We start from the raw sequence: 16,318 nt of genomic DNA on the forward strand, positions 1-16,318 counted from the left end.
ATGTGATCTGGACTTGTCATAGGGCGCCCTGATAAACAAGGAATGATGCCCTGTGTAGTCTTGCCCCTGGAACCTAAGCAGACAGTGGGGTACTGGAACCACGATGCAGTACAAAGACTGAAATCCCAACATACTTTCTTTGCTGTCGATATCCTGATATGTCTAGAAGGGTTTTCCGAGGGAAAGACCGAAAGAGCTTCTGCACCTGCTGTTTCCATGACAACAATCGTTTTTTCTGTGTCTCTGTAAATGCCTGCAAAACAAACAGGACTTTTTAATGGGTGACGCAGCCTGGCATTAGAGGGAGAAACACGCGATTAATCGGGGAAACATCGGAGTCCTGCAGCTGCCTTTTCTTCACCTTGTTTCCAACCTGCTCCAAACAGCAGTCAGTTTTATTTGGGAGCTGCCTGTACTGAAAATTCAAGTTATTTGACATTGGAGGTGCCTGGTAAGGTACATGCATTAAGCTTTTGACAACCCTCGATTTTGGTTGCATTTCTGGCAGATCCATACCCTCTTTCCACTTTCCCCTGACTCCACTCTGGACTCTGTTTATTAACCAAGAATGAATTGCAAAATTGATTGTTGACTACTCGGGCTTTTACAGGCATTTTCATAATCCATGGAAATGCTAAACCACTCCAAAAAATCAATCTGCTTGACGGTGTGTGTTCACCCTGGAGTGGTCTGTGGGGCTTCGGAAAAGGGAATGTACTCTCGGCGTGTCTGGCCTCTGCTGAGAAATCTCCAGTTAAGGGGCCCCATGCTCTACACAACCCCAGTGCACCATTCCTCACCTAAATTTTGTCTAAGGTTTAGGAAAATGGGTAGATCTGATGCCTTCTCAAGTCTTTTCTAGTAAAACTGGTGTTTGGGGATGCTTTGCCTACTGCCCCATACGTAACACACTCTCACCTATATCATGTGTCTTTGTGTGTACAGCCTATGTACTCAAGCGAAGCCCAGGGAAGGACTTCACAGGGGCTATGAGACCCCAAGGCAGGGACTCTCAAATTCATGATATATTAGGATCCCCCAGGAGACTGTTAAAATGCAGATTTCTGAACCCCTTCTCCCCACCAGAGCCTGATTTCATAGATATGGAGAGAAGTCTAGGGGTTTGTGTTTGCAGCAAGTGCCCTGGGAATTCTGCTGCAGATAAGCCATGGCCATGCAGTGTTCTAGATGGTGAGGACTACACATGCAATATAGGAAACCCCTGTCAAGTGCCTAGAACTGTGGTCCACACACTGTCATAAAGCCACTGGATCTGACTGACTAGCAGTAACAGTGATGGAGATACCATACCCAAGTAGTTTTGTCAATAAAGCATGAAATACTTTAAGTAGAAATAAATGAATACTTAGAGTAACAGACTATATGTCTGTTTCCCATAAAGGAAACAGATTCCTTAAACAGACAGAAAAAAATGACAGTTTTATTTTCTTCCAATGACACTTCATCTTTAAGGACCTGAACACAGGAGAGCTATGTGAACAAAAGCAAGAAGACGTTAGTCATATTGTGGAAAAGGTACTGACGACTTGCAAACCCCTTCCTCCTGGCTGACCTTAGCCAGATGCCACTGAGCACAGTCATCAAGGTGGACTTCCCCAGCAGGCACTCAGTGCCCCGTTAGAGATAAATGTGCTGACACGCCTTAAGGTGCATGGTGGATGGTCTCACGGCTAAAAGGTGAGGATGTGGTTCTCCTCTGTGGTCCCTCTCATTTGCTGGTGATGTTCAGCGAGTGTCCAGCTATACAGGAATAGCTTCAAAAACTGCAAAAGGCAAGCATTTCTGCTAGACTAATAAAGGGATGGGTAGATTCTGCTTCTGACCAGCTTATTCAGCCAAATGTTGAGCGAGGACACAAGATGCAGGTGCGCTGGTCAAGACGACTTGGGGAGGAGAGGAGAGTCCAGCCCAGTGGGTCAGTGGAAGCCTCTGGATGCAAATGGGCAGGGCTTGAATCCCTGCACATCTTTATGCAAGTTCCTCTACCTGAGACTCTGCTCCTTCTAAAAACTCAGGTTAATAATACCTCATCAAAGGGAACTTGTAAGGATTAAATGAAATTCACACACAAAGGGCACTTAGGATACTCAGAACATGCCTGGCTCTTCGCCATGGGTCACTGTGTGCTGCCCACAGACACTGACTAGGTTTTTCGGTTGCACGGACCAGCCCTTTGGTGGCAGCATATGAATGTCCATCACATTCATAAGCTTTGGTCTTCAACCCTGGCCTTAAACTCCAACCAATGACTTCGAGGTCTCAGAACTACAACACTGAGCTGGTCTGGAGCCCACCTGAGTTTCCAAGTGACAAAGGAGTAAATGGCTCACTTTACAGATGTGCATTCAAAGCGCTTCCAGGGACACTGGTTCATATGTGACATCTCCCCTGGCGGCAAGGAGCACCCAAGAAGATGGAAATGTTTATGCCCCCTCAGAGAGGTCAGCTCATCCACTCAGCAGCGGGGCAACAGGCTCACGTAGTTGGGGCTGCAGATGGGAACGGGCCCCTCAGGAGTGCTGAGCGTGTGGCTGTTCTCAGTCCTGGGAGCTGCGGCTGGGAGGCTTGGAGAGGAGTTAGACCATGGCTGGTAATGAGTGATTTCTGAGAGCTGCTTCCCGTGTGTGCCTGCAAATAGCACTCGGTTGTGGGAGCTCTGCTATCAGCTGGGATGCCAGCGCCTCATCTCAGCCGGCTCCAGGCAGCTCTGGGTTGCGCTGGCAGCAGCCTCCTCGGGGGCCGGAGGGGAAGGAAGACTCCAGACTCCAGAATGCCCAGACACAGCCGGTCAGCCACTTCTGAGTTCTCTGTCCCTGTCAGGCCCAGACCCATATGTCTGTCTGGATGAAGATGTGTCCTACAGCTCTTGTGGCTGGATTACAAGGGTCATAAAGGGGGCAAGAGCTCTTCTTCCCAGAACCTTCTCAAGACGGCAAGGAGGCGAGAAGCCTGGGCTTATAATCCAGGAGATGAAGTGACTGGTCTCAGAAATAAGATTCAGAACTTTCCTGTCCTTTTACTCCTCTAGGGATTTGGCTCCTTTGTCCCTGGGGAGGAAGGAAGGTGTCTCGGCAGTCAACACCCTCCCATCCACTGGCTAAAGAACAGCAAGATCGGGCTGTGAAAGGGAGCCCCGTGTCTCGGAGCCCCGGCGAGTCTCCAGCCCGGTTGGAGACTGTGCCTCGACAGGGCCTCGCGGGGAGGGTGGGTTCTGCACACACAGAATAACCTGAGGCTGTGGAAAATTATTCAAACGTGTTCCCTCTACTCAAACTCAAATCATAAAAAGCCTCAAACACCATTTTCCCTCCCAAAGCAGAGAGCTGGCCCCTCCATCCTGACATGGATGCAGGCAAGCGGGCAGGGCACAAGCTCCTTTCTGCCCGTGACTCCCGTCCGTGACGTGCCCCCCTCCCCTGCAGTCAGGGGAGATGAGCCCACACGGGGCCACCTTGGCACCTGTCACTTGGAGCTCCAGGGAGGAAACGCACGACGGCAGGAAAGGGAGAAGCGCCAGGCCACAGCGTCGGGGCTGGCGTGGACCAATTAGGAAGCTAGCGCACCATCCAACGGAGGCAGCTGGAGGACTCGTTACTTTGTCTCCTGGGCTCAGCAGACTGGAGGCGAGGTGGGAGGGAACTTGTCCTGCAGTATCTTCAAGGCTCAGTGCTGAGTGTGGGCGTGGGAGAGGAAGCAGGGTTCCGGTGTGCTTTTTCAGAAATGTTAATGCTCCCCTGATCAGACCCCGCTGAAGCCTACTCCAAGCATCCTCGGCCCCTCCGAGCGCTGCTCCCTCTGCCTGACTGCTCTCTTCCGCTTCCTCATGGACCAAGACTTTCCCACTAAGATTCTGCTCGCCCTTCAGGTCTGGCTTGGACGGAGTGCCTCTGGGCTCTGGGTAGGTACCCGCCTCCTGGGCTCCAGTTCCTCGGAGGTGGCCTTATTGTCATATGTGTGGTGACCTGTTTTCCTTTTGTCTCACCCACTCCCCTCCCACGGGAAGCTCCCTAGCCAGGGGCAGGATCTAGGTACTTAATAAATATCTACAGAATGAATGAGCTCTAAAATCCATCCCCTGTTCTTGCCTTCTCTCCTTCCTATTGATTTTTTGCTGGCCCAAATGAGAGCAGTGTCAGGATTGGACATTGAAAAGGGTGAGTGGGAGTTTGGGTGGAGGCTACCTAGAGATTGTCACACTGAGTGAAGTAAGTCAGAGAGAGAAAGACAAATATCATATGTTATCACTTATATGTGGAATCTAAAAAAATGGTACAGATGAACTTATTTACAAAACAGAAACAGAGTCACAGATGTAAAAAAAAAAAAAAAACTTACGGTTACCAAGGGAGAAAGCGGGGTGGGGGGAGGGATAAATTGGGAGATATTGGGACAGACATAGACACACTACTTTATATAAAATAGATGACTAATAAAGACCTGCTGCATAGCACAGGAAACTCTACGCAATACTCTGTAATGACCTCTATGGGAAAAGAGTCTAAAAAAGAGTGGATATATGTATACGTATAGCTGATTCACTTTGCTGTACAGCAGAAACTAATGCAACATTGTAAATCAGCTCTACTCCAATAAAAATTAAAAAAAATAAAACCAATTCTTATAAGAATCACAAGTCAAAATACAGCAGAATAACCACCAAACCACATACAACATACACACAGACACACGTTATTTCTTCTGTACGCTCTCCTTTTCTCCCCGCTCTCCTCCAATTTTCCTGAGCTCAAAGGGAAAATGTTTCCACACCCCCGGGGCTAGGTGGCAGGACTGTGGTCAGCCTCCCCAGGCTCGGTCCCTCGGGCAGGCTTCCGGAGCCGGACGTTTCTCTCAGGCATTTGCCCCCAAGTCAGAGCTCAGTCCAGGTGAATCTCTGGACCCCAGAGTAATACGCAAGCTGCGTTTAGGTTTGAAGCCACCACAGCCACGTTCTGCCCAAGCTATTACTAATGACCCCCCGACTCAAACACAAGGTGTTGGAGACCCAAATGATCACACCACAGAAACTCTGAGAACCACTTTTAAGCAATGAGAAAAAGCAGTTTCGTGAAACCTGTCACTACTCACCTCATGGATTAGACACTTGTCTATGAGCTGTAAATAGGAACTTATATTCTCCTCATCGGGTCTGGAGACCAAGAGCTGTGTGCACACTGGGAATTAAAAAAATAAAAAAGGGAAGGTGAATCAGAGAAATGTACACCCATCCTAACCTCTGAGATCTGCCTCTGATTTCCTTTCAGGACCAATATTTTGAGAGGTATGTGTGACTGTGGCTTTATGTCACGTTCACAAAAAAGGCCAGGAGGCTCCTCATTCCACTGAAGTCAAAGGCTTGGTTACCACAGGAGCCCTTGCCTCCAGAAGCCCCTTTGGTTAATTCCACGCATACCATTCTATATTAAGCCTTCTGCAACCCTGCCCACTCTGGGAGAGGAAGAATGCAGCAGCGTCCGGAGCCCTGTCTTTGAAAGAGGTTCCTTTTGAGAGGGAGTTCAAAGGCATTAAGACCATCAGCCCTTATCAGAGAGCAAGAGCCGTAATTTTGTGAATGAGCCGCACATCTCATCCGGAGGAGTGAGGCTGGCACGCCTCTTAGGATGTGAGGTGTGTGGGCACGCACACGAGCAGGGAGCCTGCCACTCAGTCACAGGAGGGTGATTTTCGCAAAGCGGTACCCACATTTATACATGCACAGGCTCACATTCACCTACACACTCGAGGAAGTTCTCGTAGAGACAGAGCAGAGCTAGTCTGCAGGTGGAGGACACAACCCCCCTGGACAGGTCATGGCCACGCTAGTGTAGCCCATTCTATTCTCATCCTAGAGGTCCTGAGGCTCTGATTTTGATGGGACTGTTTAGAAGGCCAGGTGGAGATGGTTTGACAAAGACGTCAGTGAGAAGTAAAAATGCCCCGCCATGAAGCTTGAAACCGGGCATCGGGATTCCTTTCTCTCCCTGATCCTGCATAACCAACCTGTCACAGAATCCCATTTATACCATCTCACGTAGATTTTCAGTATAGCATTGTTGGTAATAACAAAACGTGGAAGCCATCTCAATGCCCATTCATTGTGGCCCTGTTAAATTATGGTTTATGCATACAGGGGAATAGTACGCAGCCTTTAAAAAAGAATGAGGTGGTGCTTTTGTATTGCTAGAAATACTGAAAAAAAAACAAGCTGCAGAGAAACATGTAAGCAGGACCCGTGTGTGTGTAAAAAGGATGCTCATGAGCTTGTATATGATTATAATGTTTCTGAAGGGATATTCCGCACCGTTTAGAGTGGTTACCTCTGAGGACGAAGATGGCAGGGCCTGGGGTGGAGGTGGGCGTATTTTTCACCTTTCACTATTTTGTTTAGCTTTGATTTTTTATGTAGAGCATGAATTAATTTTATAATTTATTTGAAAGTAGTTAAATTTTATAAAGACACCATGTCAGAGGACTGTGAGTCCCCTGAGGGCAGAGCCCACATGGGTCTTGTCACAGGGAAGGGGGGTAATGTACCACACTCTCAGATAACCACGCCCACCTGTACCTCCACCCATGGGGCCATCTGCTCTAATCCACACAGCAAAGAGCCCACTTGGGGGTGGGGGAGAGTGAGAAGGTGGCGGGACCTACCCGGACCAGGAAGCTACCAGCATTTCAGCTCCAAGGGATGCTACAAACCATCTCCTCTGAGCCAGATTTCTACAGATTTCAGTCTTTTTAAGGACATGTACCATAGGGAGTGTCTCACTGCGCCTGTAAGATTCAGCTGTCCTTTTCGTTAGAACCCAGTTTTAAATGGTCTGAAATATTGCACAATGGAAGAGAAAAAACTTGTTTCCCCTTCCCAAAGGAAAAGTACTGGTATTCACTACATTTTTTAAATAATCGAGATTTTTTGAGAAATACCCCATCAAGCACAAATTATTCTAGTGTCAGACAGGGTCAAGGATATGTGCATAAGGGCCGGGCACAGGGCAGTCACAGGCAGAAGGGGCGCTCTTACCCAAAGGACCACGTGGGAATTCTATGCTGCCTTACAGACACACACAGTGTGGCTGTGGTACCTTCTGTGGCCCGTGGGAAGGCTACCTTCAGCCTGAGCGTCCAAAGGCCCAATAAGCGCTCCGCCAGCAGGGTCCAGGAGGCCCTGGTCTGAGGAAGTGGGAGAGAAGGGAGCCAGGGTGAAGGAAGACGCCTTTGGGGATCAGAGAGCTTGAAATTCAGATCCAAATATCTTAACCTCTCCGGGCCACACTTTCCTCATCTGTAAAATGGGCTAATGACATGTACTCTGGTAGTTTGCCTAGCACCCTGGGGAAGGTTCTCGGGAACTGGGAGCTCTAGTCAGTGGTGTCGAGAAGAGGAAAGGGGAGGCGGGAGAATCGGGTCCTACCTTTCCCCATGACACGTGTGAACTGCCCAGGGAGATCCCCCTCTGGCAGGGGGGTGACAGCCAGCTCCCCGTCACAGCTGCTCAGCTGGTGCGGTTGGAGGCCGCCACTGGCCCCAGCCGAGGCAGTGGCCGTGGCTCCCGTGGCCGCGGCGCTCTCTTTGCAGTCGGGGCTCTGGCTCTCCGGGCCCATCAGCGAAGGAGGGTGTGAGGCCTGGGACTCCCGGCGGCGAGCCTCGGGGGTGGCGCCTGGGGAGCTGTAGGCCTTGATTGGAGTCAGGATCATTTGGTGCAGCTCCTGGAGGGGGATGCGCAGGTTGCCCCCCTCGATGATGTCCTGGATGGTCGGAGGGAGAAGACCTCCATGAGGGTCAGGAACTGGGTGACCCTCCTCCATGCCGCCCCACCTCTTCCCCGAGCTGTTCTCACGCAGGGCTCAGGGCTGCTGACCCCTTCATTAGAGTGTTCTTTGGAAGAGCAACCATTGAAAACTGAATCATTCTATTGTTAGCCCAGGCAGAAAACTTGGAAAATACATACAGGTATGGCAAGGAAAATATGATCACTTTAAAATCCCACTCTCTAGTGATGATCACCAAAATGATTTTGGTACATTTCCTTCCCTGGCTTCCTCAATGCCTTTCTTTAAAATGCATTTATTTAGTTTACATTCACACACTTTAGAAGCTGTATAACAAAGTTATACAGGGTCACATGGTGGCTTCCTGACCTGCGTGTGATTTGTTGTAGATGAAGGAACATGGTCATTCACACCTTCATTCAACGCATGATACAAGCAACACAGGCGGTGGTTAAAAGCACAGACTCTAGGACAGATGCCTGGGTTTGAATTCTGATGCTGCTGTGTGACCTTGGGTAAATGACTTAACCTCTCTGTACCTCAGTTTCCCTGGGGATAAAATGAAGGTAACAGTAGGACCTGCCTCATCAGCTGGTTGTGATGATGTTAATATTTGTAAAGCTGCAGGTTTCGGTGTTATGTGCTTCTCTGTTAAATCTATAAGTATGTTTTGGGTGTTCTGACCTGCTGTGCACTGGGCTAGGCATGGGGATATGGCGAGAAAGCCAGTAGGATTCCCTCAGGGAGTTTACATCCTGCCATGAGATGAACATTCGTCATGCTAGAGACTTAAGGCACAGGGCAGGGCTGCTGGGAGGGGAGGCTCCGCGACGGGGTGACATTGGAGCAGGAACCCAGTTGAGCCTGAGCTGCAGGTTCCCGGGAGTGCTCCAGGCAGAGGGCACAGGCACTGAGGTGGGAGCCTGGAGTGTGTGAGGAACAGCAAGGAGGGCTGGGGTAGAACAGGGTGGGGGAGGGGAGGGGGTGGAAAATGAGGTCCAAGGAGCCATGGGGGCCTGAGTGTAGGAGTCAGCAGTCTGGGGCAGGGATGCAAGAATTTCTTCTACATGAGATGAGAACTGTATATACTATACAGGCAGACCTTGGACATATTCCGGGTTTGGTCCCAACCACCTCAATAAACCAGTTATCTCAATAAAGCAAGTCACACAAATGGTTTTTGTTTTCTGGTGTATATAAAAGTTATGTTTACACTACACTATAGTCTATTAAACATTCGATAGCATTATGTCTAAAAAAGACAATGTACATACCTTAATTAAAAAATACTTATTGGGGCTTCCCTGGTGGCACAGTGGTTAGGAATCTGCCTGCTAATGCAGGGGACACGGGTTTGAGCCCTGGTCCGGGAAGATCCCACATGCCGTGGAGCAACTAAGCCCGTGCGCCACAACTACTGAGCCCGCGCGCCTAGAGCCCGTGCTCCGCAGCAAGAGAAGCCACCGCAATAAGAAGCCCGCGCACCACAACGAACAGTAGCCCCCGCTCACCGCAACTAGAGAAAGCCCGCGTGCAGCAACGAAGACCCAACGCAGCCAAAAAATAAATAAATAAAATAGAAGTCTTTAAAAAAAAAAAAAAGACTTCATTGCTAAATAATGCTGGTCATGACTGGAGCCTTTAATGAGTCATAATTTTTTTGCAATAGTAACATCAAAGATCACAGATCACCATCACAAATATAATAATAATGAAAAAGTTTGAAATATTGTGAGAATTACCAAAATGTGACATAGAGACATGAGGTAATAAGCAAATGTTGTTGGAAAAATGTCTCCAAAAGCCTTGTTCAACTCAGAGCTGCCACAAACCTTCAATTTGTTAAAAAGAAAAAAGAAAAAGGCAGTATGTGCGAAGTGCAATAAAGCGAGGTATGCCTGTAATGTATATAATCGTCTGTAATACATACATGACTTTATATAATAAAATTAGATCCTCCTATACATAGAGTTTTATATCCTGGGCATTATTTATTAGAAAAAGGAGTGAAAGTTGATTCTGGTAGACATCTATCTGTTTGCCCGATGCTCGCAGAGGCACAGAACAGGCTCAGATGCTTGGGGTTGGAGGTCAGGGGTTGGGGGGTCTTCCGTGGTGTGGTGGGTGGACCTGCCCTGCCACAGTGCTGCCCAATGCTTAGGCAGGAGACCTCTGCCCGGGACCCGGGAAGGACCGTGACTACCAGGGCCCTGATTACTAATGAAGTATTTAATCTTCTGAGAGCCCAGAATAGCAAGGACATAATTTTAAAAGCCTGAAGTATGAGTACCAACCGGTTCCTGGGATCCTCTCTTACCAAGAAAAATTGCTTGATGATGTCAAGGAACACAAGCTCATGGAATGTGATCATTTCTACACCCGGACCGCCCATCAATCAGTTAGAAAGAGGAAATCTGAGGATGTAGCCTTGGACAGGCATGTTTCAGTTCTGGGCAGCAAAACACCGACAGCCCGCCCCGTCGCTGGCGGGAACCTGCTTTGTTCGCGGGTTGGAAGCAGAGCCTGAACGGTGCCTCAGCCTAGTTGGCACGCAGGGATTCGGAGGGAAGTGAAACGTTAAGTAGCCACCAGAACTGTCTCAAACCTGGCCAGGGCCACCGTCCCGCCTACTTCAGGGGAGAGAATCCCATTTTCCTTTTAAAGAGGCAGGCTTCAGAGAGTCTACCCTCTTCCTTCTAAACCTGGCGGAGAGGGCCGTGCGTGGTGAGACCAGCCTGCAGCCTGTGTCTGCCAGCCTGATGCGTGAGGCAGGACGCTCCTGGTCATTCCCAGTTTTCCCACTGCCCAGGCTGGACCAGCCCTTTCCCAGAGTCTGATGCTGTCACGTGACTGGTTCCTTGACTTTGGACCTGGTGATCTATCAGGGCGTGACACAGGGAGGCAAGCTAGCTGACCTATGCCAGAAGGGCCCCTGCCGCCTTTTCTGACCAAACTGTGCGCCAACTGGGCAACCCCTGCCTCGAGGTCCTCCCGTTTCTGCCAACCGCCCAGCCAGCACCTGGGTGTGGAAGGTCAGCCCTGACTGAGGAGGGGAAGGGAGAGGAGAGAGAAGGGATGAGGCTTCCCCATGAAAGGGGGCTGGGCAGGCGGAGCTGGCAGGCCCCTCTGGGTGACCACATGTACCCCTACTGTGCCATCCCGCGTGGCGGCTACCACTGAGGGGAGCTAATGCACACTTGTGAGACTCTGTCCACTGCCACTGAAACCTTGTCTGCTCTCGTCACGTGGCATGAAGGCTTCTGTAGTTACTCAGTGATGGGGAAGGAGATCTGGGTTATGCTAAGAGCCGAACTCCTTCAAACAGGAAGCATATACTTGTCCCAAGTTCAGATCTTATTCTATTGGGGACAACTACACCAACAAGGAAAGCATAAACATAATGAATAACGTTGGACACTTTCTGAAAATATCACAATCAGGAATCATGCTTTGTTTGACTTCTGTTTTGACTTCAAAGCCACTGTCTCAAAGACAACACCTGGCTTGTGACCAGCTGGCAATACTCCTGCTTATGCCAGCCTCCGTGGGGTGGCACTATGACCATCCGGTTACATTCCTGACTCTTCAGAGTGAAGTCCGGAACTTAGCACTGAGGGCCCAAGTTGAGAAGGAAGCTAGCTCAATCCTGTACCTTCGAGGGGCTGTGGGAATGAATTCTCCATGTTGACAAAAACAGGGAATCAGCCCAAGTCTCTGCTGATCCTTCATACCATAAATATAATCCTGTGTTATGAACACAAAAAGAAGCAAAGCTGCCCGTTAACTCCCGTGCAGAGCCAAGGAGCTCACGTGAGAGCAGAAGTGGGAAGGCTGGTCCTTCCTGCACAGCAGTCCACTCAGGCAGGCACAGCTCAGGGCCGACAAGTGGGAAGGAGGCTAAAATCTGACTATCTCAGCCTTCCTGGCCTGACTTTCTTAGGTCTTGGAGGAAGACTGGTTCAGAGCCTCTCTAGGGGCATGTAACAGCCACAAGGGGCACATCATCTGGAAGCGAGAGCTTTGGCTGCCAGTGGCGGCCCCGACACTTACGTAACTTCCCATGGCTCTATCCTTCTCCCTGTGTGAGAAGAACTGGACTCCTCACCCAACAGATAGCACTCCTGCATCTACTTAACTGTATTCTCCCTACGGGCCGGGCACTGTCAGACACTGGGGGTGTAAAAACAAATATGAGAGAATCTTTGCCCTAAGATGCTTACGGTTACCGGGACCCATGCAGCGTGAGGATACTGTCAGGACAGGGAGCAGTGGCAACACAGAAGTGTATGTGTGTGAGTGTGTGTGAGTGATTGTGAGTGTGTGTGTGTGTGCGAGTGCATGTGTGTGAGTGTGTGTGTGTGTCTCCTTTCTCCAGGCCAGGTTCCCAGGCTCAGAGAATGGTTCAGCTTCATCATTTGGGAGTCGGTTGAAAAAAGACAGTAAATAAAAGCACATGGAAACATTTTCATTATTAAAGATAAATGCTGGAAAATCTGCCCTAGTGACCATTCTAATCTTCCCTTTTCCTTTTCTACCAAATACCTTGAGAAGTCTACACTGCCTGACCCCACAGCTTCGATATCCTTTCACGCTCGCCGGTTCTTGGGTTTCTGCTTCCCCTCCCATCTCTCTGAAACCCTACTCATCATGGCTACCAGTGAGCTGCTGGTGGCCACTTCCAGGGCGCAGTGACAGTCCTCATGGGATGTGACTCCTCCATGGTCCCTCCTTCGCTCTCTGACCCTCAGGGGTCTGTCGCTGTTTGGTCCCTCCATGTCCTCTGCTGCCCCCCACCCAGGGTCTCTTCTCGGCTCTCGTCACTCGCCACACACTTCTGGGGGTACCAACCACCACTCACACACAAACGACCCACAGCTGAGCCTTTCAAAGCCTTGTGGACTCTAGACTTGTTCTCCTGGACACTGACTTGCTGTTTCTGCCTGGGTGTCCCACAGGCACCTCAGACTGCATCCGCCAGACTCAACTCCATTTCTCCCTCACTATAGCTCCTCCTCTATTTTCAGTTCCCAAATCGCATGACACCCAAGCCCACACCTCCTGCCAATGCCCGGACTCCCGCTAACTGACTCTCTCATCCTTCTCCACCGTCACGGCCCCCGCCCTGGCTCAGGGGCCCACCACTGGCCACGGGCTCCCAGCGAGTCCTCCCGCCAGCACTGGCTCCCCTCTGCTTTCCATCCTCATCGCGGTGGAGTGGCCTGTTTCATCCCAGGAAGACGTCCCCACCAGCCTCAGCGATGATGTGGATCACGCTGGATTCTGAGAGCACTACTACACATCTATCTGTGGTACCTCGTGTGCCGAGCTCCCCGAGGGTGGGAACCACCAGTTCCTCACGGTGAGCCTCCAGTGGACAGGGGAAATCTAGTCCAAGGCAGCTGCTTGGTAAGTGTTCAGTAACTGAGTGGAAGCGCTCTGGACCTAGAGCTTATCTGCAGCGGCTGCTGGTTATGAACTCAGCCACGGGCAGGGTCCCGGCCATCTCCTTAGAAATCTCTGGGCTCTGTGTGACGTAAGAATGCCATAGGAGGCAAGGGCATGATGACAGCGTTTCCAACAGCATAATCAGCTGAGGATGTCTGGGAATGTCAGAGAAATGGCTGATCGGAGCCTGTCGCTGGTGGCCCATGTGGGAACGGGTTACCGACAACCCTCTCCCTGGCAGAGCGGGACAGGCGCGGCTCCCAGAGAAGAGGGAACAGAGCCAGGGGCTGAGTCCTCAGTGGATGCGGAGGAGAGCTGCACTCCCACCCCCAGGCCATCAGCTCCCGAAGGGACAAGCTCGCAGGTGTCTGGACTCGGGTGTTCTCAAGCAAGCCCAACGTGGTTGTCCACAGCTTCCCTCCTCAAAGAAGTCACACCGAGTAAACTCATCATGCTTTCTGCTTGGCCAGTAGCTGCTTTCAGACTCTGTATTACATCTGTCATCTTTTTTTTTTTTTTTGCGGTACGCGGGCCTCTCACTGTTGTGGCCTCTCCCACTGCGGAGCACAGGCTCCAGATGCGCAGTCTCAGCGGCCATGGCTCACGGTCGCAGCTACTCCGCGGCATGTGGGATCTTCTCGGACCGGGGCACGAACCCGTGTCCCCTGCATCGGCAGGCGGACGCTCAACCACTGCGCCACCAGGGAAGCCCTGTCATCTTTTTAACATTCCCAGTCCAGTGACCCAGGGAGAAGGTCTTTTTGTGGAGTCAACATTATTCTAGGTGTGACATATAGGACACAGAAAGTGTCACTGACTTATGACAGGCTAGATAGAAAGTCAGTGGCACGTGAGGGCGGCCCAAGCCACCTTGCTGCCCTCGTGTTTCCACGTGCTGATTTGGTCCAACGTTGCATGGAGTGGAGCCAAGAGCAACTCCATCTCTCTGTCCCCCAGGTGGGTGCATATCCTCAGTGACAAGAGGATATGAATGAGCTCTTGAAGGATGCTCCAGAAATAGTGCGGAAAACATCGCTCTTTTACCATAATGCTTAGCAATCTAATCCTTATGTAAAATGTTTTCTGTGCTTTTTAACAGATAAGGAGAAAACTGGCCTGTTGAATGTTCCCCCAAAAAGAACAGTTATATAAAAACGGCAGTAATCACTCTGTTAGGCAAACTGCCTGGTAGAGGAGTTGATATAAAACTAAGAACAACAACAACAACTTCAAGTTCACTTGGATAGGTTACTTGTCATTGGTGATTCACTTTAATTAAGAACAGGCCTTTCATCAAGGAGGTGCCTATGAGTAGCCTCTATCTATCCATCCAGAGGTTTAAAAACCCACCTTCCTTATAAAGATGTATATTCTGTAACTACATATTACTTTATATTTTATAAGATATGCATTAAGCATAATTTTATATGTTGTCACACATCTTTGTGAATAAGGTAAAAAAAAATTCCCATGACATTAAAATGTTTATGAGCTTACAAAACTTGCTTTCGCCTCACCTACCTCAATACTTTGCTCCCTTCCAAAGGCACCCTGGGATTACTGGAAGAGATTACAACCCAAGCTCTGAAGGCAGCAAATATCAGTACCTTCCCACCCACCACTCCCAGCTGCCTCCCAGTTGCTGCCTCCCGACAGCAATATACAAGGATCTCCACACTGCGGCCTAGCAGCACTGACTCACAAGGCCTGCTCTCTTTTGGACCTCAGATGAACTCATAAAGTCACCAAGCCCTAAAAATGACATCCTTACTGTGGCGACATCCAGATACAATGACAGGAAGAGAACATGCTTAGGCAGCACGCAAAAAGGGATGGTAGCAGCGAATAAACTGCTTTTAACAATGGAATAAACTCTTTTTCAGCACCGTGCGCTTTTGAGATGGTTCCTCTCAGAGTCACAGGGACCCATTCTGGTAGGTTAATGTCTGAAATTTTTCTCTGGAGAGCCTACCATGCCTGCCTGTCAAATGATTTCGATCCTCTCTGTTGAAGCCTGGGGTTTACTTGGTGTTTGCCACTCTGGGGGCAGCTTTTCTCAAAATAAGATCCTTCCCTGGGTGGACAGCAGGGATGAAGCACATCTGTATGTTCGCTACACTCATGTGTCAAGATTGCAGCCTCTGATTGTGGGCTGAACACTCCTTCATCTCTACAAATGTATAAAGGCAGAGCTCTGGGATGGCCAGTTGTGGGATGCCTGGATGCAGGGAATAAGTCCATTTCAGCGGTTAAATTACATAGAAGCATGTATAACCAGGAAACTTCACTTCAAAATCATTTCATGTTTTTCTGACTTGGGTAAGGAAACAGCATGATACTCTCTACAAGATCTGCCGATGACACTTTCAACTGAGAATCTCCCTTGGCTCATTTTCCCACGATGCAGGTGGAAGTGGCCCATCACCCGGTAGTAACTTACCCTTTCCAAAGACTTCAGGAGGTTTTGTCTCTCTTTGAGCTTCTGAATACTGATGACAATTTTGTGTCTTGCACCTTTGGTAACATTCTGTAATGAAGTAAAAGTTATATTTAAAAACATATTTTTAAGCCTCAGCTTAGAGATTCTTGGAAGCTATTTAGTACTTTACTGTCTTTTTGGTTCCCACGTGTGTGCAGACTAGTAAATATCCATTTGTCTCTCTCTTCAACATCCATTGTCATCAACCTCTTCTTACTAAATATTGTAACTCCTCAATATCCACTGTCATCGACCTCTTCTTACTAAATACTTTAACTCCATCTGGCTACATATTTGCCCGTGTCTTTTGGCTGTGGCCTTTAGGAGAACGAGAAATAGCCAATTATCCCATCCAGCATGAAATTTCTTCATAGTCTTAAAAGATGACTTTTAGGTCATACACTCACTCCTTGTGTCCAGGTTTTATCATTTCGGTTCCTTCCAGTTTTCCTGAAGGTTCCAACCCCATACAGAGATACGCATTCCTTTCTCAAAGCTTTCCTATCTTTACCCATCTCGAGGAGACATGAAATCCAGTGCAGTTCTCACCTGCTGTCAGACAACACAGGCTGGTTTTTGTCAGTTTGCAGCCCCTCTTGGTTCT

The 16,318-nt window shown here is 49.3% G+C and overlaps 1 protein-coding gene across 13 annotated transcripts in view; it reads right to left on the reverse strand.

Annotated features, from left to right (window-relative positions):
- Positions 1-16,318, reverse strand: part of SAMD4A (sterile alpha motif domain containing 4A) — a 235,424-nt gene that overhangs the window by 23,619 nt on the left and 195,487 nt on the right. For all 13 annotated transcript variants that reach the window (XR_010942868.1, XM_067735212.1, XM_067735204.1 and 10 more), the window contains 4 exons: positions 15,676-15,762; positions 7,433-7,766; positions 5,107-5,192; positions 135-253 (listed from right to left, as the gene is read on the reverse strand). Coding sequence is in view for 12 of the 13 variants with exons in the window: in XM_067735212.1 (XP_067591313.1) it covers positions 135-253; positions 5,107-5,192; positions 7,433-7,766; positions 15,676-15,762 (626 nt within the window). In the remaining variant the exon portion in view is untranslated. The remainder of the gene's footprint in view (positions 1-134; positions 254-5,106; positions 5,193-7,432; positions 7,767-15,675; positions 15,763-16,318) is intronic.

This window comes from Pseudorca crassidens, chromosome 1 (assembly GCF_039906515.1).
Source record: "Pseudorca crassidens isolate mPseCra1 chromosome 1, mPseCra1.hap1, whole genome shotgun sequence".
NCBI lineage: Eukaryota > Metazoa > Chordata > Mammalia > Artiodactyla > Delphinidae > Pseudorca > Pseudorca crassidens.